At 48.1% G+C, this 27,851-nt stretch overlaps 10 protein-coding genes across 10 annotated transcripts; 5 read left to right on the top strand and 5 right to left on the bottom strand.

Annotated features, from left to right (window-relative positions):
- Positions 1-831: 831 nt before the first annotated feature.
- On the top strand, positions 832-2,606 carry A1O9_03574 (uncharacterized protein; the record flags this gene model as incomplete). The annotated part of the gene is made up of 6 exons (XM_013409138.1): positions 832-1,064; positions 1,116-1,343; positions 1,402-1,475; positions 1,527-1,682; positions 1,738-2,006; positions 2,058-2,606. The coding sequence occupies 6 exons, from the start codon at positions 832-834 to the stop codon at positions 2,604-2,606; spliced, it is 1,509 nt and encodes a 502-aa protein (XP_013264592.1).
- A 990-nt stretch (positions 2,607-3,596) lies between these two features.
- A1O9_03575 (uncharacterized protein) lies at positions 3,597-5,224 on the top strand (the record flags this gene model as incomplete). Its single annotated transcript, XM_013409139.1, has 3 exons — positions 3,597-3,915; positions 3,960-4,455; positions 4,510-5,224. The coding sequence occupies 3 exons, from the start codon at positions 3,597-3,599 to the stop codon at positions 5,222-5,224; spliced, it is 1,530 nt and encodes a 509-aa protein (XP_013264593.1).
- Positions 5,225-5,773: 549 nt separating this feature from the next.
- Positions 5,774-7,305, top strand: A1O9_03576 (uncharacterized protein; the record flags this gene model as incomplete). The annotated part of the gene is made up of 3 exons (XM_013409140.1): positions 5,774-6,511; positions 6,563-6,746; positions 6,806-7,305. The coding sequence occupies 3 exons, from the start codon at positions 5,774-5,776 to the stop codon at positions 7,303-7,305; spliced, it is 1,422 nt and encodes a 473-aa protein (XP_013264594.1).
- A 104-nt stretch (positions 7,306-7,409) lies between these two features.
- Positions 7,410-9,386, bottom strand: A1O9_03577 (uncharacterized protein; the record flags this gene model as incomplete). Its single annotated transcript, XM_013409141.1, has 6 exons — positions 7,410-7,496; positions 7,549-7,613; positions 7,663-8,656; positions 8,708-8,913; positions 8,964-9,058; positions 9,112-9,386. The coding sequence occupies 6 exons, from the start codon at positions 9,384-9,386 to the stop codon at positions 7,410-7,412; spliced, it is 1,722 nt and encodes a 573-aa protein (XP_013264595.1).
- Positions 9,387-10,220: 834 nt separating this feature from the next.
- A1O9_03578 (uncharacterized protein) lies at positions 10,221-11,306 on the bottom strand (the record flags this gene model as incomplete). The annotated part of the gene is made up of 2 exons (XM_013409142.1): positions 10,221-10,380; positions 10,429-11,306. 2 exons carry the CDS (start codon positions 11,304-11,306, stop codon positions 10,221-10,223), a joined length of 1,038 nt encoding a protein of 345 aa, XP_013264596.1.
- A 3,961-nt stretch (positions 11,307-15,267) lies between these two features.
- A1O9_03579 (uncharacterized protein) lies at positions 15,268-15,780 on the bottom strand (the record flags this gene model as incomplete). The annotated part of the gene is made up of 1 exon (XM_013409143.1): positions 15,268-15,780. The coding sequence occupies one exon, from the start codon at positions 15,778-15,780 to the stop codon at positions 15,268-15,270; it is 513 nt and encodes a 170-aa protein (XP_013264597.1).
- A 2,064-nt stretch (positions 15,781-17,844) lies between these two features.
- On the top strand, positions 17,845-18,479 carry A1O9_03580 (uncharacterized protein; the record flags this gene model as incomplete). Its single annotated transcript, XM_013409144.1, has 2 exons — positions 17,845-17,988; positions 18,036-18,479. The coding sequence occupies 2 exons, from the start codon at positions 17,845-17,847 to the stop codon at positions 18,477-18,479; spliced, it is 588 nt and encodes a 195-aa protein (XP_013264598.1).
- A 1,241-nt stretch (positions 18,480-19,720) lies between these two features.
- On the top strand, positions 19,721-21,372 carry A1O9_03581 (uncharacterized protein; the record flags this gene model as incomplete). Its single annotated transcript, XM_013409145.1, has 5 exons — positions 19,721-19,912; positions 19,960-20,221; positions 20,277-20,468; positions 20,522-20,910; positions 20,959-21,372. The coding sequence occupies 5 exons, from the start codon at positions 19,721-19,723 to the stop codon at positions 21,370-21,372; spliced, it is 1,449 nt and encodes a 482-aa protein (XP_013264599.1).
- Positions 21,373-22,433: 1,061 nt separating this feature from the next.
- On the bottom strand, positions 22,434-24,069 carry A1O9_03582 (uncharacterized protein; the record flags this gene model as incomplete). Its single annotated transcript, XM_013409146.1, has 2 exons — positions 22,434-22,853; positions 23,818-24,069. 2 exons carry the CDS (start codon positions 24,067-24,069, stop codon positions 22,434-22,436), a joined length of 672 nt encoding a protein of 223 aa, XP_013264600.1.
- A 2,581-nt stretch (positions 24,070-26,650) lies between these two features.
- A1O9_03583 (uncharacterized protein) lies at positions 26,651-27,484 on the bottom strand (the record flags this gene model as incomplete). The annotated part of the gene is made up of 1 exon (XM_013409147.1): positions 26,651-27,484. One exon carries the CDS (start codon positions 27,482-27,484, stop codon positions 26,651-26,653), a length of 834 nt encoding a protein of 277 aa, XP_013264601.1.
- Positions 27,485-27,851: the final 367 nt, after the last annotated feature.

The following is a 27,851-nucleotide window of genomic DNA, read 5'->3' on the forward strand; positions in this document are numbered from 1 at the left end:
AGGGAGGGTGGTAATGGTGCTAGACGCTTCTAATACTATTGGTTTGCATATTTGGGAGCTTATTGGATGATGTTTGAGAATGACGCTCGGAGATAGAGAGCTTTCCAGTAAAACCCACAGAATTTCGAGGTTAGTTATGTCTCGGGGATTGGCGGACTTAGCTAATTGGGTGACGGGAAGTTCTTTTAAGCTTTGTCTTCTATGTATGTGTCCCCAGATATGTACCCAGGACTTAATCCGTACGAACCAGTTTGTAGGTACCCTCCCTACCGTAGCTGCTCAAGGTACCAAATGCCCAAGGTACCAAATGGTCGGCCATGAAAGTCTAATGTCGGAGAATAATTGCTCTGACACGGCGAGCAGCGTTCATAAAACCCGGTCTTGACTCATCCATTTCCAAACAGTGTGTCTATCAACATTGCTATCAAGAAGCTGCCTCCTGGAACTCACCGGCCTGCTGTCCGCCTTTGTGCTCGATTAATACAAGAGGAACTGCACCTGTGTCCGCATATCCATGATCATTTTGCTGAATTGTGAAGTCATGCAGTGTTCGCCATATGGAATATTATCCGCGGATAATGAACGCACGGTTGGAAGTGCCATCCGCGGCTATGTATCCTGGACCTTCATCCCGCATCGCCAAGAGTTCGGGCACCTCAGAGGCGAGAGGGGTCCAGATATTTTCTTGGTAATGGGATATATCCTGGGGTATACGAGGAGGACTACTCTAAGCCTACCCCGGAAAACAATATAAACGACGATGGAGACCCCTCTTACATTCCAACACCATCACCAACATTTCAATCTTCTTGATTACCTCAAATTGCAATCATGGCTCAAGGAAGATCAGCAGTTCCATCCATTATCGATCATGACGAGAAGTCCAAGACTCAGGTCGAAACCCAGCAGATCGAGATTTACGTCCTTCGACCTGCTCAGATCCAGCACCGGTTTGATAGGTTGAGGGATCTTAATGATGAACAAATGACTGCGCTCAACAAAAGAGTCGTCAAGAAAATCGACTGGCGACTAATGCCATGCATTACACTGATGTTCCTGATGAAGTAGGTGCCCAAATCAGTAACATACAGTTCTTCAAGTTAACTCCTTCATAGTTACCTCGATCGCATCAACGTCTCCAATGCTCGCCTTGCTGGCCTGCAAGAGGACCTCAACATGACTGACACTGTTTGGAGTGCCGGCATAAGCACATTCTACGTCGGATATCTCCTTGGCCAACTACCGGGCAATTTGTGGCTTGCAAAGGCCAATCCAAGCAAGTTCTTGCCGACCACTATGCTTGCATGGAGTATTGCAACCATTTGTATGCCTGCGATGAAAAGGTGCGCTTTCTTCTACTCTCCATACTGAGTACTTGACCCCATATTAACACCCCAGTAGCGGTGCGGGATTTTGTATTGTTCGCTTCGTCATCGGTTTCTGCGAGGCACCATTCTTTCCCGGCATTACTTTAAGTAAGACTGCTGTTTGCACAATCAAGATTCAAGTCTAACCAGCTCTGCTAGTCACGTCTTCATGGTACAACAAGGAAGAAAACCCAACTCGTATGGCGATATGGCATGCCGGCAACACCATCTCAAATATAATATCTGGTTTTCTCGCAGCGGGCATTCTGGAACATATGGATCACGTAGCAAACCTCCATGCATGGCAATGGTTCTGTAAGCCATCCTTTTGCATCCTGGTGGTTCAAAAAGCTGATAAAACCCACCCTAGTCCTTATCGAAGGTATTGCATCTATATTGGTAGCCGTTGCAGCATTTTTCATCCTTCCAGACTGGCCGCACAACACCAAGTTCCTTACTGAAGAAGAAAAAGAAATGGCTCAATACCGTGTTCTTGTCTCCAACGGCGGAATAGATGAGGGCATTGGTGGCACATGGGACGGCGTCAAAGAAGCTGTCCGAGACCCTTTCACTTGGCTCTTCTGCGGAATGCACTTTGCCCTCGTCACTGCTCAAAGTTTCAAGGATTTCTTCCCTTCTGTGAGTTGCTTTTCGAATACTTATATATACTTTACTAATGTGTTCGGTCAGATACTCAAGACTTTTGGATTCAGCAAAACGGCAACCTATCTTGTGCAAGCGCCACCCTACGCAATTGCATACGCCGCTGCATGTGGTCTTGCGTGGACGTCTGGTAGATACCAGGAGTCTTGCTACCACATCATTGTCCCAATCGCCGCCTCTGCAGCTGGCGTTGTTATGCTGATCGCAAGCCTAAATGTCGGTGTGCGGTACTTTGGTATCATCCTCCTCATCAGCGGCACATACTCCGGTCTCAATCTGCAATTGTCCTGGGAAACCACACTTGTGCCGGCGCCCAAGAGCAAGAAGGCCGCCTTGATCGCGATTGCCAACTGCATTTCTCAAACCAGCCACTGGTTCAGTCCATACTTCTTCCCAACGTCACAAGAGCCATTCTACCGACTCGGTGGTGGCCTTATTCTGTTTGGCTGCTTGATGACCGGTCTGATTTGCTGCGGAATTAAATGGAGGGCCAAGAAGCTCAACAAGAAACTCGATAGACTGGAGGGCTACTCTGCTCACTCGGGTAATGAGAGAGGGTGGCGTTATGTATATTAAGTGGTCGACAGAATTAGCTATGGCTCATGCTGGCAGCATGAAGAGTGCTTTCGGACTTAGACGGGCGGCAAGTGCAGGAGCAATAATGATTTCTATGTATTTGGGGGGGACCAGAAATGGATATAGTGCGATGCTTTCGTTCCATCTGCTGCTTGCGACTAGCATACGCTGGATCCATCAAAGTTGTCGCCTCACCCGTTGCCTTCTGTTCCTGAAAACCGTACCTAGGTGTAAGTATATAATGGAGCCAACATTATAGCGCGTTCTAACTTCTTAAACACGTGATACGCTTACACACGTTGGACACTAAAACATTGTGCCACTGGCAAGCAGACTTACTTTATCGATCAATGAGAGCGCCACTGCTTCAGCATTTAGATACTTCGAAGTCATGAAAAAGGGGCTTCTGGAGATTAACTACCTACTAAATTTTTATAGAAACTAGAATAGAAATCATATAATAACAAGAGATAGAGATCTTGATTATTATCCTTATTATTTCGCCTAAGTTGCCAAATACAATATCTACTTAGTAGTACAGAATAGCCATGTACAATGACGTTATCCCGAACCCACCCTTCTCAAGTCACGGGATCGCTCGTTCCACCCACCGCTTCATCCAGCCAATCTCAATTCGGTAGCTTATCAGAAACTTTCCCTCCTCGTAGGCGCAGGTTAGGTAACCTCATCACTCAAGATAACCTTCTATGCTACAGCACTCTGTACTTAGTACTGTAACTGCATAGATAAGCTAACTCTTCCTTATCTTGTCGCAAAATGCCTGGGCAGTCTGAGCGGAACAAATGCCATCTTTTCCCAATTACGAAACACCTTGTTTGGGTTTCTGACCAAATCCAGGGATTGATTCAGCCGAACGGATGAAGGGCGAACCGCTGAATTGCAGTGAACGCCCTTATGTCGGCAAAGCCGAGATCTTGTCACCATTGTCGACGGCGGAGACTTAGGTGTGATGCATCATTCCCATTCTGCATGAAATGTACGACGGCGGGTAGGCAGTGCACCGGCTACGGCCAGCTTCTGAGATGGAGCGACGATGTCGTAAATCCTGGCAATCGGAAATTGAGGCAACCTACAGAGGGAAGCAAAGTAGCTGGAAAGCGACCCCGAAGACAGATCAGCCGCGTTGAGCCTGTGCTGCCATCCACTCAAATATCAGAAAAGCAAGATAAGTCTACCTTTTGGAGTGGGAGCAAGGACATCTCGAAGATTCAGCTCCAGCTCTCCTTACCCTTGCTGGATCCATCGGTCAAAGACTTTAGCCACACAGACCGGTACTATCTGTCGCACTGTAAGAGTTCTACTCCTGGGCAACATATATCTGACTCATTTCAGTCCACAATCGCCTATGCCAGGATCTGGTGACTTATGACATCCCCAGCCACAATCCGTATCGGAACCTCATCTCTCTCACTCGAGATCACGCATTCTTGCTTCAGGCTGTGATAGCGAATTCGGCGATCCACCTTTCAAATCTGCATTCCAGCCCACCATCCCTTGAATTATGTAGTAGTGGCGGTGGTACTGCTAAGTCGATAACGACAGCTGCAGATAAGGTGTCTCAACTCAGAAGAGATGCTTTCAATGCCGAGCAAAAGGCACTGCAGGCACTCAGGGAGGCGCCACAGCCGACCCGTGGAGTTGAGCGAGATGTGATTTTGAGCACAATACTGCTGTTCATCAATTTCGAGCTCATGAGCTCGGGAAAGAATCGCTGGAAGGTGCACGTGGAAGGGGCAAGGAAAATTATTGCCAATTTTCAACCCCACAAAGAATCTGCGGATACGGAAACAGGCATGTTGCACGATTATGTAGTGGCTGACTGCCTCATGTAAGTTGCTGCCCGTGAAGTTAACGAGATCCTCAGACCTAATAACAGTGCAAGTTATTACGTACTTGGATCCGCCTTCTCATCGCCGAAGCCTGACTCGGAGAGTGACAAGCAACACCTGAAGCTGATTGAAATGCTCGAACGGGGAGAACTGAACAGTTATCTATCATGCCCAGCCGGATTTCTTCAAATTATTCTTTTGGCATCTCACTTCTCTCGACCAGTGCAAAACCCATTGCATAACCGTTCAGCGGGAGATGGTGGCTTTCAACTCCAGCGGGGTCTTGAGCTGATGAACAAAGTCAACTCATTCGATCTGAATGCCTGGGCAGCTGGCGTGCAAGGACTCGCTTTACAGAACGACTACCCAAGCCGGCTGCATGTAGCATCTGCGCACAGATCGGCAATATGCTTGTACATCAACAGGGCGGTCGCTTCAGGTGCACTCCTCGACGAGACGGGTGTGCAAATGCTAGTAGCAGATACAATCGACCACTTATCATACATTCGCCCAGGAAATCATTTGCTAAAGAGCACATCGTGGCCTACATTTATTGCAGGAATTGAGGCGAGGGACCCAAAGCAGCAACGCTGGGCAGTAGAACACCTTTCCGCCCTTTGGGGAATGCTTCCTTGGGGATACATACATACTGCCGTGGAGATGTTGGCAATGACCTGGGGGTTAAACGCGGCGGATCGTGTCAACAAAGCTGTTCGCAGGGAGAGCTGGCCTAAGCTCTTGTTCGGAAAGGATTGGATTGTGGTCTAAAGCGGAGGTGCACAACTAGGACTGACACGACACGAAAATGTTCACCAGTGGATGCTAATCTTGAAGCATTTGGATGGTTGTTTCAAAAGAGTATTTGGATCCTTTCTGATACCGGTTATGACTGGTATCATTACCCAAGTATAAGTGGACGTCAGGTTGGCATGGACAATATCCCCAGACTTCCTCAGAGAATGCATTAAAGTACCACGAATCATCGTCCACAGGAGCACTTGGCGAGGCTGGCTTTCGGGTGTGATTCATTGGCTGATCACGAGTACTTTTCTCCATTACTCGGTGATATTCTCGGTGTTACTCCCTGACATTTTGGAGATGGAAACCCACACAGTCTTGATGACCATTCTCGTCTCGAGCACCGAGTCCCGTACAGTATTAGGTACGGAGGAGCTAGGCACGTACCTAATTATCTCTTGGCTGGACTCTCCAAGCTGCTGACGGACTTTTCCGCATGTCGCTGGCTCAAATACGAGAGTTTTATCTCTCTTCCCATGACCTCTTCCCTCTTGCCCAAGCCCTCTGGATTAAGTAAGCATGGAACTTCCCGCGCAGGATGTGGGAGGGCGGTTATCGCGATCGCCTGTCTCGTTGCCTGAACAAACGACAAACGCTTTCGAGGCTGGTCGCGTAGGCCCCAAAAAAACAATCAAAGAAATCCCTCGACGAATATTCGGCCTATCGAAATCAGAAGCTACAAATGCGCGAAGCGAATTAGATGAGCTGAATGCCGAAGCCATATCCATGCCCAGCGTGCCTCTTGCGCAGAGATGGAACCAACCCAGCGGTAATATCCCCAGGCTGGGTTTCGCATTTATGTCTTTTATGATCGCCGGAATGAACGACGCCGTGGTGGGGGCCCTGATACCGTACTTGGAAGAATATTACGATCTCAATTATACTCTCGTATCTTTGATGTTTCTGACTCCGTTTGTCGGCTACTCGACCGCTGCCTTCGCCAATGCTACGATTCACTCCAAGTTTGGTCAAAAAGGCATCGCTTTTGCGGCGCCGATCTGCCACATTATCACGTATATTGTGATTTGTCTACACCCGCCATTCCCTGTGGTAGTTGCCATTAATATCATCTCCGGATTTGGCAACGGCTTGACTGATGCTTGCTTCTCTGCTTGGGTTGGCGGGATGCAAAACCCCAATTCTGTGCAAGGATTACTACATTCATGCTATTCAATCGGTGCTCTCTTTGCTCCCTTGATTGCTACGAGCATGATCGTCAAGTCCAATCTCCACTGGTATACCTTTTATTACGTGATGGTTAGTGAAATATCTCCTACGCCAGTGCCGTTCACGTACTAATCCTGGTAGATTGCTGCCTCCGTTTTGGAATGGGTGGGACTAGTCACGAGTTTCTGGCACAAAACTGGAAAGGTATATCGTGCTGAACACCCACGGGACTCCGACGCTTCTGGAAGCCGCACTAGAGAAGCTTTGAAGTCGAGAATAACATGGACTTGCATGTTTTACCTCCTTCTTTACATGGGAATCGAAGGTAGGTCTATTCTCCGGATATTCAAAGACGTAAGAGCACTATGTTAACCTGATATCTAGTGGGCCTTGGTGGCTGGGTTGTCACGTTTATGCTTCGTGTTCGCAAAGCTTCACCTTACGATGCTGGTATCTCTGGCACGGGCTTTTGGGCCGGAATGGCAGCGGGTCGCGCATCACTTGGATTTGTCACAGAGCGATATGGCGAACGTTTGTGTGTTTCAATATATCTTGCCATCTGCATCGCATTGCAAATGATCTTCTGGTTGGTACCTCAATTTATAGTAAGCGCAGTCGCTGTTGCATTCCTCGGCTTCTTTCTAGGACCGATGTTTCCTGGCGGCGTCATGATGGCTGCGAAATTATTGCCCAAGCACATTCATGTGAGTGCTCTCGGTTTTGCAATGGCCCTGGGTGGCACTGGAGGGACAGTTTTCCCTTTTGCCATTGGTGCCATCGCAGCAAAGAAGGGCGTGAGCGTTTTACAGCCGATAATATTGGCATTAATTGCTGTGGTGGGAATGATCTGGTTGAGCTTTCCACGTATACGGAAGCGAGAGTGAGCCGATCGACTTGGATATATTCCATCGAACCAGGCCTCCATTTAGCCTGTACGACGTGCACTCAGGATAACATGCCCACGGATTGCGAGAAAGACCCCCAAGGTTTACAGTCGTTCCCTAAATTGGCGATATCTTTCTGGCCATATTCCCTGCTTACCGGGAGATAATATCCCGTTTGGATCAAGAGTATCCTACAGAAGGTCAGCTTTATCCACTTAACGAGGGCCGTTGGAGTAATGGCACCTTCAACTTCTCGACGAATCGCCGATATGCATGGTCGTTGAACTCGTAAGCATCAGCGACAAGATCTGATGTTTTGGTTAGTATGCAACGATGATATGATCTTCTCCAGCTCACCCATATAGTTTATATGTGAACGGTATTTGCTAAATCCCCTCTGGCGGCCCTCTCGATACAATGCTCGAAACGTCTTATCGACCGCGTACCGATGCTCGGCATTTGTTTTGTCAAAAACCATCATATTCACGAATATCACGTGCCTTTCATGCATGAAAAAGTCACAAAAGAGATCGAATTTCTCCTTCTCGCATACTCTTCTCGCTGTACGGGCCCATTCCAGGATCGCCTTCCCCGATGAGGGAATGATAGGAGAGTAGTCGGCATGGGCGCCAACACCTGCTTGCTGCGTTGGTAGGCGGTATTTCACCATAGGGAGACTCCATAAGCTTGGAACTCCAACAAAGAATCCACCATGAGGATCGGGTACGGATGTAGCTTCTAACAGCGATTCATTCTCTCCAGAGAAGAGATGGCCTTGCAGGCGATGCGCCGACGCCGGTGCTTTCTTACCGATTACCCGCTTCAACTCCTCAAAGTGGGCCTGGATGACTGCTGGTGCTCCATAGAGACCAAACTTGACATTCCAGTAGCCTAGATTGAGTTGTTGCTGAAGTTCGCGCAACCTCCCCTCCGGAATAGGTCCTTCATTCGGCCACAGCTCAGAACGTTTCCCCAACATGCCTAGCCACTCCACGATGTTCGAGACATAAACTGTACTTGGGAGGAGCCCGTCTCTTCTGAACTGTCCAAAGATGTCAACTATGGTCTCCACATCTTCGAAATCCGGCATATCGAATGAACAAGACATGTACGCTTGTGGTTGCGGATGTAGCCATATACCCATTTTAGTGACAATGCCAAGATTGCTCTGGAGAAATAGCCCTTCAATCGATGGACCAAAGGAGAACTTCGACAAATGGGCCGATGGGGAGTTGGATATCGCAAATTGCCCGGTCCTAACGATATCGCCATCAGCAAGCATGACCTCAAGTCCACAGATATTCTGATGGTGTGTTGCGGTGGGTGTGAAGCCTGTCCCACGGTCGACAGTCTATCTCTATATCAGCATGAGCCCTGTTAACGGATTCAGGATCTCAATCACATTTCCCACCACGCTACCCCACCCTAGGGAGGGTACACTTGGCCAGACTCGAAGTTTCTTTGATGCACAATATAGATAAAGGTCGGTGAATGTCACACCGGGCTCAACTACCGCATAAGAGAACTCCTCATTGACTTCGATGACTTTGTTCATACGATGAAGATCCAGGGCGGCAGAGCCGTTCAATCTCGGTGCAGGTCCGCCATCTAGTAGAATAGTCAGTACATACATTCTCATTTCTGGCTCTAAAACCTACACCCAAGGTTTTTACCCCTTGAAAATGTCCATACGGGGATTGCGAAACGATTTACGATGGCAAGAACTCCGCGAAGCTCATCGACTGAAGCCGGGCTAGAAGGTCCAATAAGCCACAATGAAACATTATTGCCGTGTCTCTGGATTACCATATAGCACAGCTAGGCATTTTTCGTTTCCCTTCGTACTCCCATAGTTCATAAGGGTCAACATATTCCTCGAGGCCGTTGCCTAAGATCACTTGATCATCTCCCACAACACCTCGGATTTCGCTGACAGCAGTCTCGAAGGAGCTTTTGTCAACACCCGGTGGGAGCACTTCCTGTAGCGGTTGAAGTAGTGCGGTAGAGAACAAATTTCGATGTGTTTGCTGATATTCAGGGTCCGAATATCGAATTGGGAAAGCCGTCTCATTGGAAGGCATTTTAATATATGAGTAATTGTTGTCCTAGCTAAAGCGATGATGAAGCTCTGCGGTACAATAATCATCAGGAAATTTGAGAATCAGAGGTATCCTCGTCTATATCTACCCTGATCTGCCGATTTGCTACAATGTGGGGGAGTTTGGGGAAACCTATTGCGAAAACTTCCCCACATCCCCAAAGGAGAGGGAAAGGAGACTTCGGAATCCCTACGCCGCTCAACTCTTCATTTTTTAAATCTTCACCCCCAGGTCCACTGTAAGTGGTTTGACAATTTCGATGGATCCTCCGTCTCACGAGTTCCTGGCTACACGGCCGAAGCTCAGCTCCCTCGGGCCAGTGCATCGTGATAACTAACATCAACAAGGAAGTCTTGTAGTGGTAATGTGGGAAGGAGGAAGCCTCTGAAAAAGGCTTCAAATATTCTATGTGTCCGGATTTGCAAAGCGGCACGCCTGAGGTTACACCAGTGCCCAGGACATAACCTTTGAGAGGATTCCTGGCTCGATAGCAGATTTGCCTGAAGAGACTATTCAAGGACCGACCGAAACGGTGTGATGTCCAGATCTCGGCAGAAGGCCGAGTTGGAAGGAATGGTTGGCTCAAAGATCCTCCGACAAGGCACATGACAATCGATATCCAACCTTGTTGTTGCCGACCTCGGCGCCATTTGCGTTTTGGTTCATGGTCTTCTTCAGTGCTGATGCAATCAAGTACTACCAGCCGAGAGGGGGGAATGAGGGTCCCATGCGAGTGGCGCAATTATAGCACCTCTCCAAAGGCAAAATGGGGTTCAACCTAGATTTATAGCGAGTCATCGAACTTGAGGTGCGTTATTACCAATCTCTGCAGAGACCCAACAATGTTCGACAGCCTTTGTTTAATTCAAGTTGTGGATCAAATGAATGCCACGAACCTTGTGCGTGGTGCAAGACTCGTGCCGATTCGTCGTCAATAGGCTTAGAACCCATATTACCGTACCAGCCTCTCCCGGGACTGTGACAAAATTAGCATAGATGGCCGCTGAAGGTGTCTTTGACGTACCTGAAAGCCGTGATCGGAAGGATCAGAACGTCCTGCACCAGCTTACTTTGACCACCATCGGTGAGCCCAGTCAAGGAATTCCACCGCAAGCCAGCCTGTTCCGAGAGCAAGGATTTAGTAGCATTTGTCACGGCAACCGGTCCCGTCAGTGATACTGGCCCAATATGTCTGAGCTCCTTGATCGCCTCCGAGGAACCAAGATTTCCACCGTTGCGGCTCGCAACGTCATCCAGCCGTAATGAGAGAGTGTTCATAAATCGCAAAAGAACATCGTGACCCGGCTTGGACGCTAAGGCCCATTGCGTGAGCTGAATAGGGTAGATATATCCCATACGCCAATAATCGTCTCGACTAGGTTTACAATCGGCTTCTATCCCAAGCATAACACCGACAGGATCATGAAAGGAGTAACCCGACCTAGTGATCGGATCGACCCAAGAAGCAAGATCAGAGCTCGAAATCCAAGATGCAGGTTGTCGCAGGGGTTCAGTATCGATATCTGCATACTGGGAGAAAATTAGACCAATTCCACACTGAAAGGATAGCTCCCCAGAATTACTCACGATGCCACCAAACCATTTCAGAATTAAAACACGGAATACATCCGCACGCTCAACATTGGACGGCAAAGCTGTAAAGTGCTTCATGAATCCAGGCTCGAACTGCGTGACCATTCGATTGATGCCATCATCCTCCCAGAAAAAATAGGCCATGTTGTCGGAGATGACGTAGTTGAGCCATTTCTCCACGGCAACACAGAGCTCTTCTGGCCATGTGTCTGCCCGACGAGTCTTCCACGTTTGATGGAGAAGTAAAGGAATTGATGAGTAGTTGATATTGCGACCCTTTCCAGAATTGGTAGCCTGTGAAGCAATCATTGCCGCCTCGACAATCGTCTCTGGTTGAGCCGGCGAAGATAGCCAATTGGGCGGGAGATACCACGCTGAAATGTCCCATGTTAGCCAGCGAAGTAACAACGTAAAGCAGCCACTCGTGATGGAGAGCACGGCTCTTCATCAGTAAGTAGCCAGGGTTAGATGTGTGAGCACATACCTCCACCGGTTCCATTGAAAGAATGGACATGCTGAAAAAGCAAGGGATATTTCTGCTCTAACTCGGTTTCGGTGCAAAAGGGGTTATGCTTTCGTGACGAAGAGTAGAGAAAGCCCAGATAGGCCGAAAACAGCAGGTACACGAATAGACAGCGCTTGAACAGTCGAGAAGGACGCCAGGAGGCATTCATAGCTCGATGTGCGTGTATTCCAAGAAGTCAAGAAAAGAGGACTAGTTCATCATGGAGATTACGTAGAGATGTACTCGTCCCTTGTGCTTTCATCCTGAATTAGATTTCAGCTAAGAGACCTGATGAAATGGGAGAAAAGCTTGAGTGTTGTGCACTTGCGACACGAGCAACGTTTCGACGCAAATTGGCATGTAATAATGAAATTGCTCGCAACAATAAATCCTGAAGTGAGGATAGAGGAAGTCGACGCAAGCCTCTTTGCCCCTCAATTTTTTCCCAAGCGAGTCTAGAGTCTAGACTCTTTTAATTGCGGGCCAATGACACGCGTAGCATTCAACACCTGACGGCGTGGAGTATTATTAGCGGGAGGAAACGCGAACTCCCAGATCCATCGAACCTTAACCTTCAAGTCATGAGCCCAATTGGCTGTTGCAGGAGATGACGCGTTCTCATGTTTGTGGCTTAAACCTACCTGGTTAGCATGGGTTGCGCTGGCCGACGAGGCCCAAGGCACGGACAGCGGAATACACAGGAGCACATCGCCCCTGCATCCGCGCAGTCTTACATTTTAACTCAAGATGTTCCTGGAGGATTCAGCTGAACGAGTGTGAGTCCGGAGTCAGGAGTACGAGGTATCATTCCACCTGTCCCTTCTCTTCCATTCAGGACGACATTATGTACCTATCACGCAACTGTTCCGTCTCACCAATGATAGTAGTATCATACTAGAATGGAAGAAATCCTGCATTTGATGTTGCGAAAATGTTGCGCTGGAGCACAAGGGTGAAGCCTTATATACCTAAATCTTTGAAATGGGGCCTTGAACCCCCAAGACCCACGCCCACTGTCCTCATTAAGTTGGCTAGCACCCCGATTCCTTGTTTGAGTCTCCACTGTGCAACAGCTCTCTTCTCCTCCCACAGCTGATGAGTTTTGGAACCGAAGTCGGGTAGAATAAATAAACATGGTCGCAGCGGAGATAGCAATGGTAGCCATGCCGAGTTTGCGGTCTTATGCTGATTGACAATACAGGCTAATTGTAAAGAGGATATGAAGACTGACAGTAACAGCCCTGCGCACTAAGGTATACATGTATTGTAGATTCAAGCATATAGCCGGCACCAAGCTTAACCAGGGACAGATCAAGGGTCGAAGAGGGTCATACTAATCTCGGAAGAATTTATGTGCTTTGATTTTGGTTACGAGGGCGCGAATGATTGGTTGAGTGCACACTAACTGGCATAGTAGACGGTGAATGGATCTCAATTTGAAATTATTTTGTGTGATAGGGAGAGTGTTGAGATTTCCTTTTTGTATGATTAGAAGTCTTTCCATGGTATACAATTGGCAAGCCCCTCAATTGCTTCCTGAACTTCTTGAGGGCGTCATGTTGAATAGTTTGACTGCGGTTCTACCAGGGTATATACAAGCTCTCTGTCACCAAAAAAAGGCATCTTGCTCTCCCTAAATTAAGCCGCCCTTATTCGGTAAACTGGAGGCCTGTGGAGGGGGGTCGCGAGAGGACTAACCCGGTCTCGAAAAGCCTTGTCCCAAGTTGAACACGAGTTACAGCTTATTGATGATCAGTCTACGCTATAAGTCTACGCTAGGGAACCATGCAACCCTGCGGGCTCCGTCCAGTTCTATAAGGAGTAGTGCTTGTCGTCCACCTGCTTAGAGAGTTCTCTGCTTCCTCTTACATCGCCGTGTCAGAACACTCAAACAGGCACAAAACATCGCTTCTCCTCTCTATGTCGGACCCAGGGTCGTCCCTCAACACTCTCTACGGCTTCTATTGACGCGAACACTCTCCTGAGGAGATCCTGGGTCTGAGCACCTGTCCGATCATGGGGATGACCGTGGGATCTCTCGTACTCTTGCCAATTGCCTTTGTAGTTGGTCGCCTATCAGTGTTCATGATTTCAGTGATTATATGCTTAATTTGTTTCATGACATCGGGCACGAGCGAATCTTCTCACAACACTTCGTCAGTTGTATCTTCGTGGGCCTGGCAACAGGCACAACGGAAACCTTGTTGCCACAAGTCCTTGCCGATATCACATACCTCAATTAACGTGGCTTTTGCTTTGGCATATATTCTCCGTGCAAAATTGTCCAGGTTCGGGCATACTGATTACCAGATTGGACTGCCTTACTTGGAGATGGTTCTACTGGTTACTCGCCCTAACCATGCCCATGCCATATATGTTTGCCCTTTTCCTCTTACCCGAAACTAGATTCGTTTGATGACCCATGACTATTAGTGGCAATTCCATCATGACGGACGAGTCTTACCACACTCGTGGGATGACAAGGAGGAAGCTCTACAGCGTTTGAAGACATCAGACCTATCTTCAGCCACTATAGCCCAAAGGAACCTTGCTGGAAGAGCTGCGACCTTGGTCAACGGACGTCCCTAATGATTTCAAGGTCTGGCTGGGAGCTTATGCGAATATGGGCAAGTTCTGCACTGCAAAGGGCTTTTACATCTTACTGCAAGAAAACTATATCATGATCCTAACAGTAAACTCCGACCTTGGCTTTTCAGCTAAAGCTTTGTACTGTAGCTGCCAAGCGTTGTAAAGGAGGAGGACAATCTATAATCGGACAACATACGCAGGTCTGGATAATCTAGATGTGATTCCGAATACTAAATATGTTGGCAAGTATTCTGGAAGCTACAAGCGTGGAAAAACAGGCCAATCGATAATAGTTGGTAGTGCCTACTAAAAAAAAAAAGGCATATTCCCATTACTACAAGGGAACTAATGGAATAATTATTTTCTCTATCTTGGGGTAATATTAGCCTTTTCTAGTAGATGTCTTGTAAAATCGTCGCGAGACTTCTAGAAACAGCGCAAACAGAACCAGCGACTATCAATGTCCAACAGGCAAATCGTTCAAGTGTAGAGACCGTAAGGCTCCTAACATGACAGATGCTCAAGCAAAAACATGCAGGCGAGGTAACGGAAATGAGGACACAGGATGCAGAACCCATCAGGGCAGCTACATTACCAAAGTTCGGAATGACAGGGGCTATCATAAGCTCGAGCAAATTACACGATGCTCTGATTCTGAATCGCGTTGGCCAGCCCAGCTGGCTGTTCTTTCCGCTCTGACAGGGTTTGAGGTCTCTGTCTTGTGAGTGTTTCCCTAACTCCCTATCAAGCAAATCAAGGACAGGTCGATTGTTTGGTGAGGCCTTGGTCAAAGGAATTGTTGCTACCAGCATCAACGTGATGGCTGAAATAGTGGGAGAATATCCTGAAATGCCGAGGATGCTGGAGGTTCCTTCTGGAAGAATAGCATCTCCAAACATTATGTACCCGAGTACTGCCAGGGTTAGAGCAATACCATAGCAGATTGAGTAAGTGTATCTGAGTGCCTTGTTATACTTCTGAGGGTGCCGCATATCTTTATAAACAGAAGAAACAATGTTGTACCCTCCCCAAGATGCCATGAAGAGACCAATACTAGCTGGGACAGCCCTCCAATCATATGGTAATGCAGAAGTATGAGCCAACTCTAGTAGAGAGCCAGGGGCTTTCTCCTTTGTCAGACCAGCTAACACCAGAGTTGTCAAGATTCCGATTGCACTAGTGATACTGAGAACTTTGAAGGGGGCGAAGTTTAGAGGCATCATGCATATTGCAATAACGATTTTGCAGATACTTGGAGCCAGGGAAGGAGTGAGGGCGCTGAAGGAATCTGCAAATAAGACGAAGAGTGCTGCGTTCGCTGCAAGGAGCTCCGGACGCGAATAGAACCTCGATGAGGTTTCTCCCTGACGAGCTGTAGGCAAGAGAGGCGATATCGCCATAGGCGAATACAGATGAGTCAATATTGAGACACATCGCCAAAAGGTTTGCTGTGTATACTGTCACCAGGGCAGGCAATGTAAGCAGAGTCAACCCCACGGTCCATCTGCATTGCTGCAGCCCCAGCCCCAGGGAAAGTGTCCCAACGCCAACAAGCATGTTGGTCCAATTGAAAATGGTCATCGGTAGAGTGGATCCACCAATGTCATTGAGAATTCCATATTCCGACTTCGCCGTGATGTCGGCCAGCTGTGCAGAGGTGGGTATGGTATTTCCAAGGCCACGAGTCATGGTGTCATAACTCAATTGGCTTGATTGAATACTGAGCTCACACAGCGATGGATACAGTAGGATTCGGAGTCACTTGTGGCCCAGTTTCCTTTTGGCTCGTTATCCTCTGTATATGGGATGCTGCCTGTTTCGCTCTGGAGATCGACTTTGCGAAAATGGGTCGCTCTTTGCCACGATTGTGAGAAGTTACTGAATGTGTTTGGGTTTCTGGCAGCCACTGTTTCAACTGGAATTCTCAGTTGAGAAGGCGGAGATGCAACACCGGTGAGATACCGCAATAGCAGTGCAGAGGAGCTCACTTTATACTACGGTCCCCTATTCGAACGCAGATTCAGAAACGAGCTTCAATGTCAGTCGTCTGCCTATAACCTAATCATATTTCTGGGATCGGAAAACTTCGCACGGTCGTCCCTGCTCTTTCCCTCTTGTTCTATAGCACGACCTGTTCGAGTATTAGGAGCGGAAACCGGAATTCTGAACATAGGAGTGTCTCCGAGCGAACCGGCTATACCCCTCCTCCGACTCACCACCCAGCACCGGAATCGCTTGCTTGCTTTTGCTCCCGTTTCCCTAATGCTAAGTTGGGCTTGATTGCCGGTGGTCGTTTAGTGTGCTCTGAGGATTCGGAATCGTGACCCGTAGACCGCCATTCGATATGCTTCTGTCGGTATTGGCAGCCGGAGGGTAGAATCGAATCATTGCATTCCCAAAGATCTGACACGAATGTGGTGAAAGGGCAGACTTGGGACCCAGAGGCTAAACGTGCCGAATCGAACGGTCGACTACCGCCACAACCAATTTAGGATAAGTATTCCTTCAGATGGATCGCAACCTCTGAAGCCTAAGAGTTAAAAATGGACATACCCGGGAATATTGGCTGGCAGTGTCTCTTGCACCCAGCGACTGAGATAACTTTCTTGGTCCAATGCATACGGTGGCGAAAATATTTCGCGTAACCCAGTCGCTGCCCGTATTAATTTCTTCTGGGGTTCCACGATAGCAGCAACAGAAACGCTGCTGCAAAATGGGTTCACCAGTCAAAGGAAATTAATTATTGTGCTACATATCCAGTCAGCACCATGTTAACCAAGGGCAAAGACACTTTATGTAATTAATTCGATCGTGCCCATTCTGGGTGCTATTTGGGTGTCATTAGGTGCCCATCGAGAGAAATCGTATTACGTACTAACTAGAACAGCATTCTGCGTCCCCGCTGAGGTGCAACGCTTTCCCCGCAGGTGTCGCTTGGAAGTAACAAGTTTAGTTCCCTTATGCCTCCCTGCTCACCTAAATGGAGGGTCAACCCGTGGATGACGCCGAACAATAGGGTTAGGGGAGCTCTACGGAGTATTTCCAGCTTACGATGATGCCTAGCTCCTGAAATGAACTCTACAACGCCCTGGCTGGCGCTGGTTCTTCATGCACCACCGCCTCTTGCACTTCGAAGGAGTTTCAACAAGACAAAGCGCGCTCGTATCGGAACGGCTGGGATGCTTCACACCTACTGGTTGAGAGCAGCAGCCGGCAACCTGCACGCCACCATGCCCCCAGCATATTCCATCGTCTACTCAGAAATGGGCTTAATGCAACAAATTACTACGAAGTGGCCGTGGATAAAAGCACTTTTGATGGAGGTTACACGGCCGCCTCCGTCATCGTCATGCTTTCTATAGCGTTGGCCCTGTATAACTCCCTGGAACTGGCACTTCTGGTTCCATCTACTTTCAAGATATGGAATGGTCTATATTTTTGGAGTTTGAGTATCTGCAACATTGGCATCGTCCTCTACATTCTGGGCATAATACTGATTTATTCCCATCTCAGCATCTTCTGGGCCAATGAAATTCTTGTTGACTCGGGTTGGTTGTGCATGATTGTTTGCCAGTCTCTAGTGCTTTACTCGTGGCTAGGGCTAATAATCGACGACGTTAAAATTCTCAAAGCTATGAAGTTGATGATAGTATTCGACAGTGGAGGTGTCACAATAGTCCTTGACTAGAGAAAGGCCTATTCACGCAATCATCATTCTCTCATGCATACTTTTACACGGAGCACATTCAAATGATGGGCTTCACTCTCCAGGAATTGATAATCTCAGGCCTCTATGTGTGGAAGACTATTGGGCTTCTTAGGGTCATCTCGAAAGAAAATACTAGGAGCATGATCTGGCAGCTTCTGGCAATCAACATTCTTATCATTGCCATGGACGTGAGTAGCCGACAGGTATCATGCTACTAATGCTAGCTAAGATTCAGACAGCTCTAGTAATCTTACAATACAAGCACCTTCAACTCTACAAGGAAGTTATCAAAGGCTTCTTCTACAGCGTCAAGCTCAAGCTTGAACTGAGCATCCTCTCCAAGCTTGTTGACCTCGTGAATGCACCTTCAGCTGACAGGTCAATGAATCTGGAAATTATCGATTCAAATGTGGTTCCCAGACAAGCACACGCTGAAATGCGGCATGAATTGTCGGCGCTAGAATATATCCGCTCGTCTGCAACCACTGATGAGATTGGAGTATCGCATATTGAGGACGCCGCGGCCACGAATGCGAAGTACAGCTCTTCGATGTCTGGCTCACCTGATGAAACTGATGAACTAACACACCCCACTTCTTGCGACTCTCGAAACAGAGGAAGAATAGCTAGCCTTTATTCTGAAATTTCGTACGCAAACATCATACGCTCCTTGAAGTGAGGTTGATTAGTGATCTCCGGAGGGCATAACCCAAAAGCCAGCCATCAGATTTGGACACATGATCTTGATGACGGGAAGGACGGTCCACATCTAGATATTCGATTGATAGCTCCTGAGCGATGACAATACCACTAAATCCCGCGAGGATCACTCAAAGCCAGAAGCTAGGTCAGATCTCATGCTACCAGTACACGACCTATTGAAAGCTTGATACCGCGAGACTGCGATGTAAACACAAAAACAGAATTGTCGAGAGAGCCTTCCGCCTTTTCATGACCGAAGCTTGAGACATTAGCTTCGGCAGGATGACGTATCCAAATATGTGGCGCAGGCCTATCGACCGGATACGAATATTTTCGTTCCTCTGTATCTTTGTATTCATGTAAAATTTTTGCCATGTAGTCTCTGCCAATATCGCGCCGTACTAAAGCCCCGGCACCATTGGGTCTTGTTGATCTTGGCTTTCTCGCCAATCCGATGTAAGCTCTCGGTTGCGAGATAGTTAGTCCACCTCATGGACATAACGACCCACTCCATCTATGGTGTACAAACAACACTAGTAATTAGAAGGCCACCAAGGACAGTGGAGAACACCCGGGGTAGAACAATATATCCATGCACCAACGCCAGGAGTCTCTATCTGTTATTCTAATATGGTAGGACCTCAGGGATGCTTGTATCGGGAGCTAATCGAGCATTCAACGTCTGTGGCTTGGCCAAGAATGGAATGGATTCAGATAAGTGCACCCCTGGATGCTCGTTTTGCTACACAGCTTGTCTCACGAGTCACCACCCTTGTCATTGGCAGAAGGAAGAAGGCCACAGCTTGAACAATTCCGAGGGAAGAGTCCGCCATACTAACCACGCAAAAGAAAGAGCTCATGACGAAAGCGCCACGGTCGGTAATCATTACTCGAAAGCACAGCGTCATACGGCATCTGATCACACCTGGTCTCCAATAGGATCTGCAGCTCCCTAGATGCCGTCGGGTCGAGGAGCATTTCCTAAATTGGCTGAGGGGTAGATGAAGATCGTCCAACTTTACTTCGTTGTCATTACCCTATAGTTTAGTTTGCGACCTTTCTTCTGGAAATTATGGCCGACCCAGAAACGGTCTCCCAAGTGTTTATATGGCATCTTCGGCCGCTGCTCTGACTCTGAGCTTGCTTCACTTGAGAAATACGATCTGATTGAGCAGGAACAATCTCTAACCTCTACCTTGCAACCTCTAACCTTTCAACATGGATGCCACATCGTCCGAGAAAGGAGGTGTCCATTACGATGGAGAGGCACCTCCTTCGAATGCCAGGCGAGGTTCAATTTATCAGGTCATCCCTCCTTCGGAGAGGCGGATGTCTGCCCAAGGTCGTCGCATTTCGGTCATTGACGATATCTTCGGTGAGATCAAGGAGGGCGGTCCGAACTACCGAAATGTAAGCTGTCCAAACCACTAGCATTGTCGAGATACTGACTTGCTCAGGTCGGATGGCTTGGAACTGCTGTGCTGATGATCAAGACACAAATTGGGTTGGGTGTCCTATCCATTCCCGCTGTCTTAGACACACTAGGAATGGGACCAGGACTTGTCGTAGTGATTTCGATAGGAGTAATCACGACATGGTCGAACTACGTTATCGGCACTTTCAAGAAAAACCATCCATCGGTTTACGGTATCGATGATGTAGGATACAAGCTTTTTGGCAAGGCTGGGAGAGAATTTTTCTACGTCGTGTTTGTTTTATGTGAGTATTACTCCATGCCTGTCACTACCTGTGTCTTAATATTGACCTGGTATAGTTTGGATCTTCGTTGCTGGAGCGGGTATGCTGGGGATATCAATTTCATTCAATGCCATATCGACTCACGGAGTTTGTACGGCTGTCTTTGTCGCAGTTGCAGCCATTATTGGCTTTACCCTTGGAAGTATTCAGACCCTCCATGAGGTCTCGTGGTTGGCTTGGGTTGGTGCGATTTCCATTTTAACCGCGAGTGAGTCACGCCCTGCACCTCTCGTTGTACACGTTCTGACAACCAATCTATAGTTTTTACCCTGACAATTGCTGTGGGTGTTCAAGATAAACCTGCCGCTGCCCCGCCGGGTCCGTTCAAATCCAACTGGAAAGGTGTAGGCGATCCAACCTTCGAGTCAGCGATTTCAGCTTGCTCCTCCATCGTTTTCGCATGGGCCGGTACGCCTGCTTTCTTCCAGATTGCGTCTGAGATGCGTGTACCAGAGCAATACACCCGCTCACTTTTACTTTGTCAATCTGTCGTGGCCACCACTTATATAGTGATTGGCGTTGTGGTCTACTACTACTGTGGAAGCTTCGTTGCGTCACCAGCACTTGGGTCGGCAGGAGTTCTTTTGAAGAAGATCTGCTATGGTCTAGCTTTGCCGGGCCTGTGCGTTAGCACGCTCCTCTTCGTACACGTAAGTGGCTATCTCTGGACTTCATAGAAGATGGCTAATAACTCCCAGATTGCTGCGAAATACGTCTTTGTTCGCATGTTGAGAGGTTCTTATCATCTTACGGATCCTACTTTCCGGCATTGGGCCACCTGGCTGGGATGCACATTAGGCGCTACAATTATCTCATACATTATCGCAAGTGCAATTCCTGTTTTTGGTGGACTTGTCTCCTTGATCGGTGCGCTCCTCGGCACTCTTATGTGCTTCCAACCGATGGGCGCCATGTGGCTATACGACAACTGGCACAACCCAAGGACAGCCAAGTGGTATGCAATGGTGGCTTGGAGCGTCTTTGTGATTGTCTCCGGTTTCTTTTTGATGATTGGTGGAACCTATGGTTCTGTGATCGATATCAAAAACTCGTATGCAGCAAACGGCGGGTCTTCTCCATGGTCCTGTGCAGATAATTCGAATTCAACATAATGACACGAGGCGCATCATCAGTCTTTAACCATCTCCACAAATGGCGAAACACGAATTTTGAGGTCTGAAACCTGGCAAGAGTGATTGCTACTCTATTTTTAGCTTTTCGTGGTTGCTGTTTCAGCCTGGCGGTTTTTGTATGTCCCTTAAGAGCCTCGCCCCAACATACCACTTCATACTTTTTTCGCCCACCGGGACTGAGGACAAAGCACACTAGGGTGATTTCAGCAAACCAGTCAGAACTCGGTGACATTGGTTCGCTTCGCACGTTCTCCTACAGCCTTCGCCGCCTCTTAAACCTTTTCTAAGAACTGTAAATCCTTACATCGACGGGCTTTCTCTTGTCTTCAGCGTTTGTTACCATGATCGTCCCGCTCTTCGTATCCCAGATTTGCCCGATATGCCTCTCATTAATAGCTGTTGTCGATACTGCTACCTTGAAATTAGTAAAAGACAAAACCTGAGAGAACAATTTCAGCAGCATTGTCTCTGCACTAGCGCTGTCCTCCATCATTTGAGCCAATCCCTCGGAGTCAGTGTGATATAGAACATCGAGACACTAGGCAAAGCGAGGGTGAGAAGCTAAAGCTAGACCTTCTTGCCTACGGCATCGCCAACGGCTGCCACCGTGGTTGGACATCGGCCCGCTACTAGCAAGCATGGGTTCAATTGCAGAGAGTGCTGTACAAGCATCCTCAGCATGGAGCTGCAAGGGAGACTTTTGATGCCTTAGATCGCGAACCCTAACGCCCAGATTGTTTAGATCCTACTTTTTGCCGGTGGGATGATCTCCACCTGGGTAATAAGGAGTTAATTAGAAATCTGACTGTAGTATTTGGTGACCATATCATAGCAATCTTTCGCTTTGGACTAGATTTTGAGCTCATTAATGGTTGCGGGAGCTAGGCCCTCTGCCTACTCCGTTCACGGAATGTTCGGCGACGGTTAACGATTCCCCGGGTGCTGGAAGTGTAACAATTCAAACGCTCATGTAAAGGCCCGAGAAAGAAATGTATATCACTCGGTTGCGACTTACTACTTACTACGATTCCCCATCCTCCTCAGCTTGAATATATGCCAAAGATATCTTCTATGTCAAAATTGTCGAACACCGTGTTAGTAAAGACCGACTCATCTGAAACATCATACACTGAGTTGAAATCATCCAAGCTCCAATGGCTCGGATTCCCTACACTTTCCAAAGCCGTTGGTGAAACTCGTCCTATACCCGGGTCGGATAGAATCTCATTGACGTCCGGACACCACTGTTGCACATTCATGAGCAAAGAATTCAGTCCCGACATCTGCTGCTCGTCTGTCCAGGGACCCAGCCCAGGGGCAGGTCTACGAATACTTTCCACATTGCAATGGTGGAGCAGAATTTGTCGGTCATGGTTCAGGCCAGAGACCCTTTGCGCTGCTGTGTCGGCAAGTCCAAACTTGTCACGCATAGATTCAAGGCCGAGCATAGAATGGTTACACTGTCTTTTCGCTGAGGTTCGACTGATTATTTTTCAGGAAAGCAGTACAGCAATGGTAGGGCTGCCACCATGTACCAAAAGCCATGTATCGAGCCAAGATATGATGCCTGCTCTCGACAGATGACTTCTTCGTACAGGTCTGCCATGCAAAACGCTGCAATGACACAAAGGATTGAGCAAAACCCCTGTCCGTCATTCTGACATGCTAATTTCGTGGTTAAGATGGCGATTCCCATATTTCGATGTACACTTCATAAAGAGCGAAGTGGTAATCGTTCCTTAATCCGTTTTCTCTGTGGAGCAAAAGTTCTCTGGGTAGACTGACTAGCCACTGCGAGAGTGGAGAGGTGATCATTGGTTGATCTTGAACAGAAGGGCATCTTTTCAATATCGATGCAGCTAACTCTCCCATTATGTGGTATAAGGAGATATTGGCCATAAAAATCCTTGCGCTGAGACAATCCTCTTCAAAGTCATCAGCAGTCAACGGTGGTACGTCAAATTTGTCGGAGCTCAGAATTGACGGTCGACCGTACATCAGAGATTGTGGCTCGGTCGTTTGCCTGCTTATGGGTGGTTATGAAACATCCGTGAATATGGGCATTTGTAATTAAACCTACATACAGCATCCACCATATTCGACGTCGGCAACCTGCATCAGTCCTACTGGTATAACTTGACTTTCGATGGAGGCCCATTTGCACGGAGAGCCTTAATGCAGACCCATTTGCATGCCACGGTGACTCGAGACTCACGATATTCAAGGTGGGGCTCCATAACGTCAATAAGCACATTGACTTCAATACGATCAACACATCCTGTTCCACATTCAAGGCAATTGTAATTTAATTTTCTCGTACAAGTGTCCTTGGGAGCAGGTATGCTATGAGCGCGACTGCCGCGTTAGGCTGCCGGCAAGACAAAGCGCCTGTTAAAGCACAATGGACGAGTCTGGCCCGCATACCTCTGGTCGACTGAGAACTGGAACAGTATGACAAATATTTGTGAAGAAAGAATCTATCAATGCCCGACGGATTGGTTGCTTGGGCAGTACATCTGTTCCAGAGGCTTTAAGAACAGCAGCTCTGAGGCTCATGAGTCCATCGCTTGGAGCACTAGGCTGTTGATCTGTCGCAACTGTGGATTTGGCGCGTAATTTCAAGACTGAATATTCGGCAAAGTAGGCTGCTTCCGGCTCATTCCTCATTCCATCCATGGCTGAACAGGGTATAGAATCTTGCAGTAAACCCACCGATGGAGGAGAAGCTACTGGCTTCGGGCTAGATAATAAGGAAGAGGCCTCCCGGAAAGAAGTGTTCGTAATCTCTGGCCGATGGCGACTTTTCGACAATTTCCTTTTTTCCCTGATGCCCTCGCAACGTCTTCAGATGCATCAATTGAACTGAAGGACAAACAATAACCACGCACTTTACTCACAGACAAGAGAAACCTAATCGAGATCAATTCGTGCAAACGTCATTGATGCTCTCCTGCAAGTCGCATCGTACCTGTCGATCAAGGTTATCTCTCGCATACCTTCCGCCCTTGACATTGGAGGCACACAGTTCGGGCTCGATCTCTCTCTATGTTCTTGCAGCCGTCGAATGGTCCGAGTGCAGAGAGACTTTGATGTGGAGGCGCTCTCATGTCCTACAATCTCAATGTTCGCACCGTCCGAGGAATATTGAGTTACGCTTTCCAAGTTGTGAATGAGAATCAATATCTGGTACAGGGCTGAAGAGAGGCATCAAAGCAGCTCATCCCCGAAAAGTCACCCCGACTAGTGCCTTCGATATCGTTCGAGATACCCACCACAAATTGGTGAGACAAACCAATACGCTAGGGCGGTCGAAAGAGAGTGCCGCCGTAATATGCGCTCTGGAAAACTGGAATCTATCATACAATGAGGATCTAGACCACCTCTCCCATGTATTCGATGGAATACTAAGACTTTCCTCTGTGTAAAATTCAGACCTAATGCGATGGCCATTGGATTGCTTTCCGTGCCCGATTTAGTAAATTGCACCATCCCCATACTGGAAAAACGTGAAACGAGGAATTCTGCTAGCTCTGTTTCCTGTGGATTGGGGCCCCAAGGTATCGCCGATCCCAGAACCAAGAGAATGGCCTTCCTGATTTCGGGCGTGAATATCCAATCATCGAGGCGAAATACTGAGACACAAAGTCGAGACATTCATGATCATCGATCGATGTCAAAGAGGCATTGTGTCCTACGTTCGCACAGATTGAGAACACCTTGCTTGTGAAGATTAACTCCGGTAATTCCTGCAGACGTTACCTTAGAGACGCGTTCATGTTGTTCCTGCGCCCTAGGATTGTCTTGTGAGAAGAGCTGCACATACTTATTGAGTATGGCGTTGCCACTGGAGGGCTCTCGTCTCTTGCAATAATGGTGGAAGGAAATGAAATCTGAACTCTTGACCTTCCCCGTGTTGGGTGCTTATATGCCTCGAGAGTCACGATAAATTCAAGATTCATGACAAAGTTTCAGTGAGAGAGCAGGAAGAAGAGAGTCCTGGGACGAGTAATGTATCAAACCAAGGCGATAGGTCAAGTAGAGAGCTAGAAAGCAATCTACTCTGCTCCCCCAAGTTTGCTGGTTAAAACGGATGCCCTTTGCGAATATTCTTTGAATGCTTCATCGGACCTGCCGCTGACATGAGGTGGTCAATCTGATTCCGTGGCGGGGATCGCATGACCAACAGTTCTCTGGACTAGTTCTTACGTTTCCTACCGCCGACTGTGATTGAACAACCATCCACAAGAGTGAAGTTAGCCTAGTCATGCGATACCTGCTTGCGAATGGTGAACAGCCATCTCGCCGTTCGAACAATGCACGTGGGCGCGGAACAAAAGCGCAGACCCTTGGCTCTCAACACAGTCACAACCACGCATTTGTGGACTGAAGTCTTGCGATGTCGAGGTTGGTTAGAAAGTATCTCCTAGTCCTTGTTGCTGAGGCGCTCATTCCCTTTAATTCTAGTCTCGTAGGTGCCGAGTTCAGAATGCTACCTACCGGCCGAGTGCCGGATGCCAGGTGCCGGATGCGTGGTGAAGGTCGCCCTCCGTTGCATGCGGTAGTCGCGTGGTCAACAAAGCACAAGGCAACGGAGTCAAGACCATCCATGCGTCCGAAAGCAGTGTCAGCTCCCTGACTGCTTCTCATAAGGTTAGGTGAAGGCCCAATTTCAGACTAACTCGTGCCCTCGTATGGTACAGATTATTGAGAGTATTGAATAGCACTAAGTATTGAGAGTTGAGTGAAATAGCAAGCTGGGAATATGCAAGGCAATTGCAGAGTACGCGGGTGCTTGGTGGTTGCGTGTTCGCGGACCTATTGCATCCCAGGCTTGTAGGGATATAGAGAGAACCAGCCATCAAATCAAGACTGACGTGCCCACAGTACAGATTGTGCGAAGTCAACTAGACGTCTAAATTCATTGGGGGAATACTACAGAGAATTCCACCATATTGTCAGCGACCACGTGGACTCAATCTCCATGACAGTTTGTCTCCGCCAGAGGCATTGCCTGAACGAAGCAGAGTATATAATCGTGAGATTGGCGTAGGCGGTCGATAAGATCGACGATTCCGCAGCTCCTGTACGGGCATAGCTTGGGGGTTGGCGACGGAAGACGAAAGATCGAGACAGTAATGATAAATGTTTACCTCGCATTTGACTTCTCGGACTCTTGCAGTAATCGACTTTCTGGTGATGCCCAAAAAGGCTCAGCCTACCATGAGCTGACCTTGGTGCCGTGGCGTTCTTCACGACATTAGAAGCGAAGGCATAATTGAATCCACAATATAGCTGGACGCGCAGGTTTCGCAAAGTTGACTAAAGTATAAAAGCATTGTCTTTGACTGATGAAAGATTGAGTTCCTCCAAGTCCGATAACATTCCCTCCGTTGCGTCCCGCACCCTCATTACTGCTGCCGTTATGTACTGAACTGCGAGGCACCGGAACGAGCTCTTCAACCTCATCCAGAAGAGGCTCCATTTCCTCCTTCCAGGTTGTGCAGCAAACACGAATTGTGTTGAGATCGACCTGGGTGGCAATAGTCCAGGCCGAGTACTGCATCCAGGACGGATAGTAGGCCTGCAACTGTGGCACACATTCTGTCTGGTGTCTCACGCGACAGTCGTCTACCAGCGCAGGCATAATATCGGTCGCTTGGAAACAAGTGGGGTTGACGTTCGCATGACAGTAGATGAGAGTGGACCCCAATGCCCAGGATTTTTCTTCTGTTGTACTGAGGCTGAGTATAAAGAAGGACTTAGGTTCCACCGAGTCGCTCATCGAACTAATATCAACGAATGCCTTTGTAGCTTCCGCGCTGTAGTGGTGTTCAAAAGCCTTTGTCCCTGCCCACATACCGGTGTAAGGATATGCTTTGACAAGGAAGGTGGTGATGATCCCAAAATTAGCGATTCCTCCCTGCAGTGCTTTGTACAGGTCTGGAAGCGAATCTTTACTGGCTGTCACGACCGAGCCATCGGCCAGGACCACTTCATAGGCATCAATATTATCACATCCCCAGCCGTAGAGGTTCGAATGCCAGGAGACTCCGCCTAAAGAGGCTTCGTTAGAGAATATCTTTCCGGACATTATAAAGAAGGGCTCACCCCCTAAAAGTAAACCCCCAACTCCAACTCTAGATGCTCTGCCACCCACGACCGTCAGACCTAGGGATTCTAACGCAGAATATATATCTCCCCAGCAGTTTCCTGGCCCGATTGCGACTGATGACTGGTTCTTCGACAACTTGATCTGCTTCAAATTTGCTAAATCAATCAAGAAACCGCGGCTGATGGACGATTCTCCAGCCCATTTGCCGTGCCCTCCACTTTTAACTGCGAACGGGCAAGACGGTTCTCGGAGAACAATGACAGCTACTGACACGTCAGCAGCTGTTTGTGGCTGAAAAATAGCTGCAGGAGTATTTTTCGACTGGGCGGAACTCCAATAAGCAGCC

This window comes from Exophiala aquamarina, assembly GCF_000709125.1.
Source record: "Exophiala aquamarina CBS 119918 chromosome Unknown aczIA-supercont1.2, whole genome shotgun sequence".
Taxonomy (NCBI): Eukaryota; Fungi; Ascomycota; class Eurotiomycetes; order Chaetothyriales; family Herpotrichiellaceae; genus Exophiala; species Exophiala aquamarina.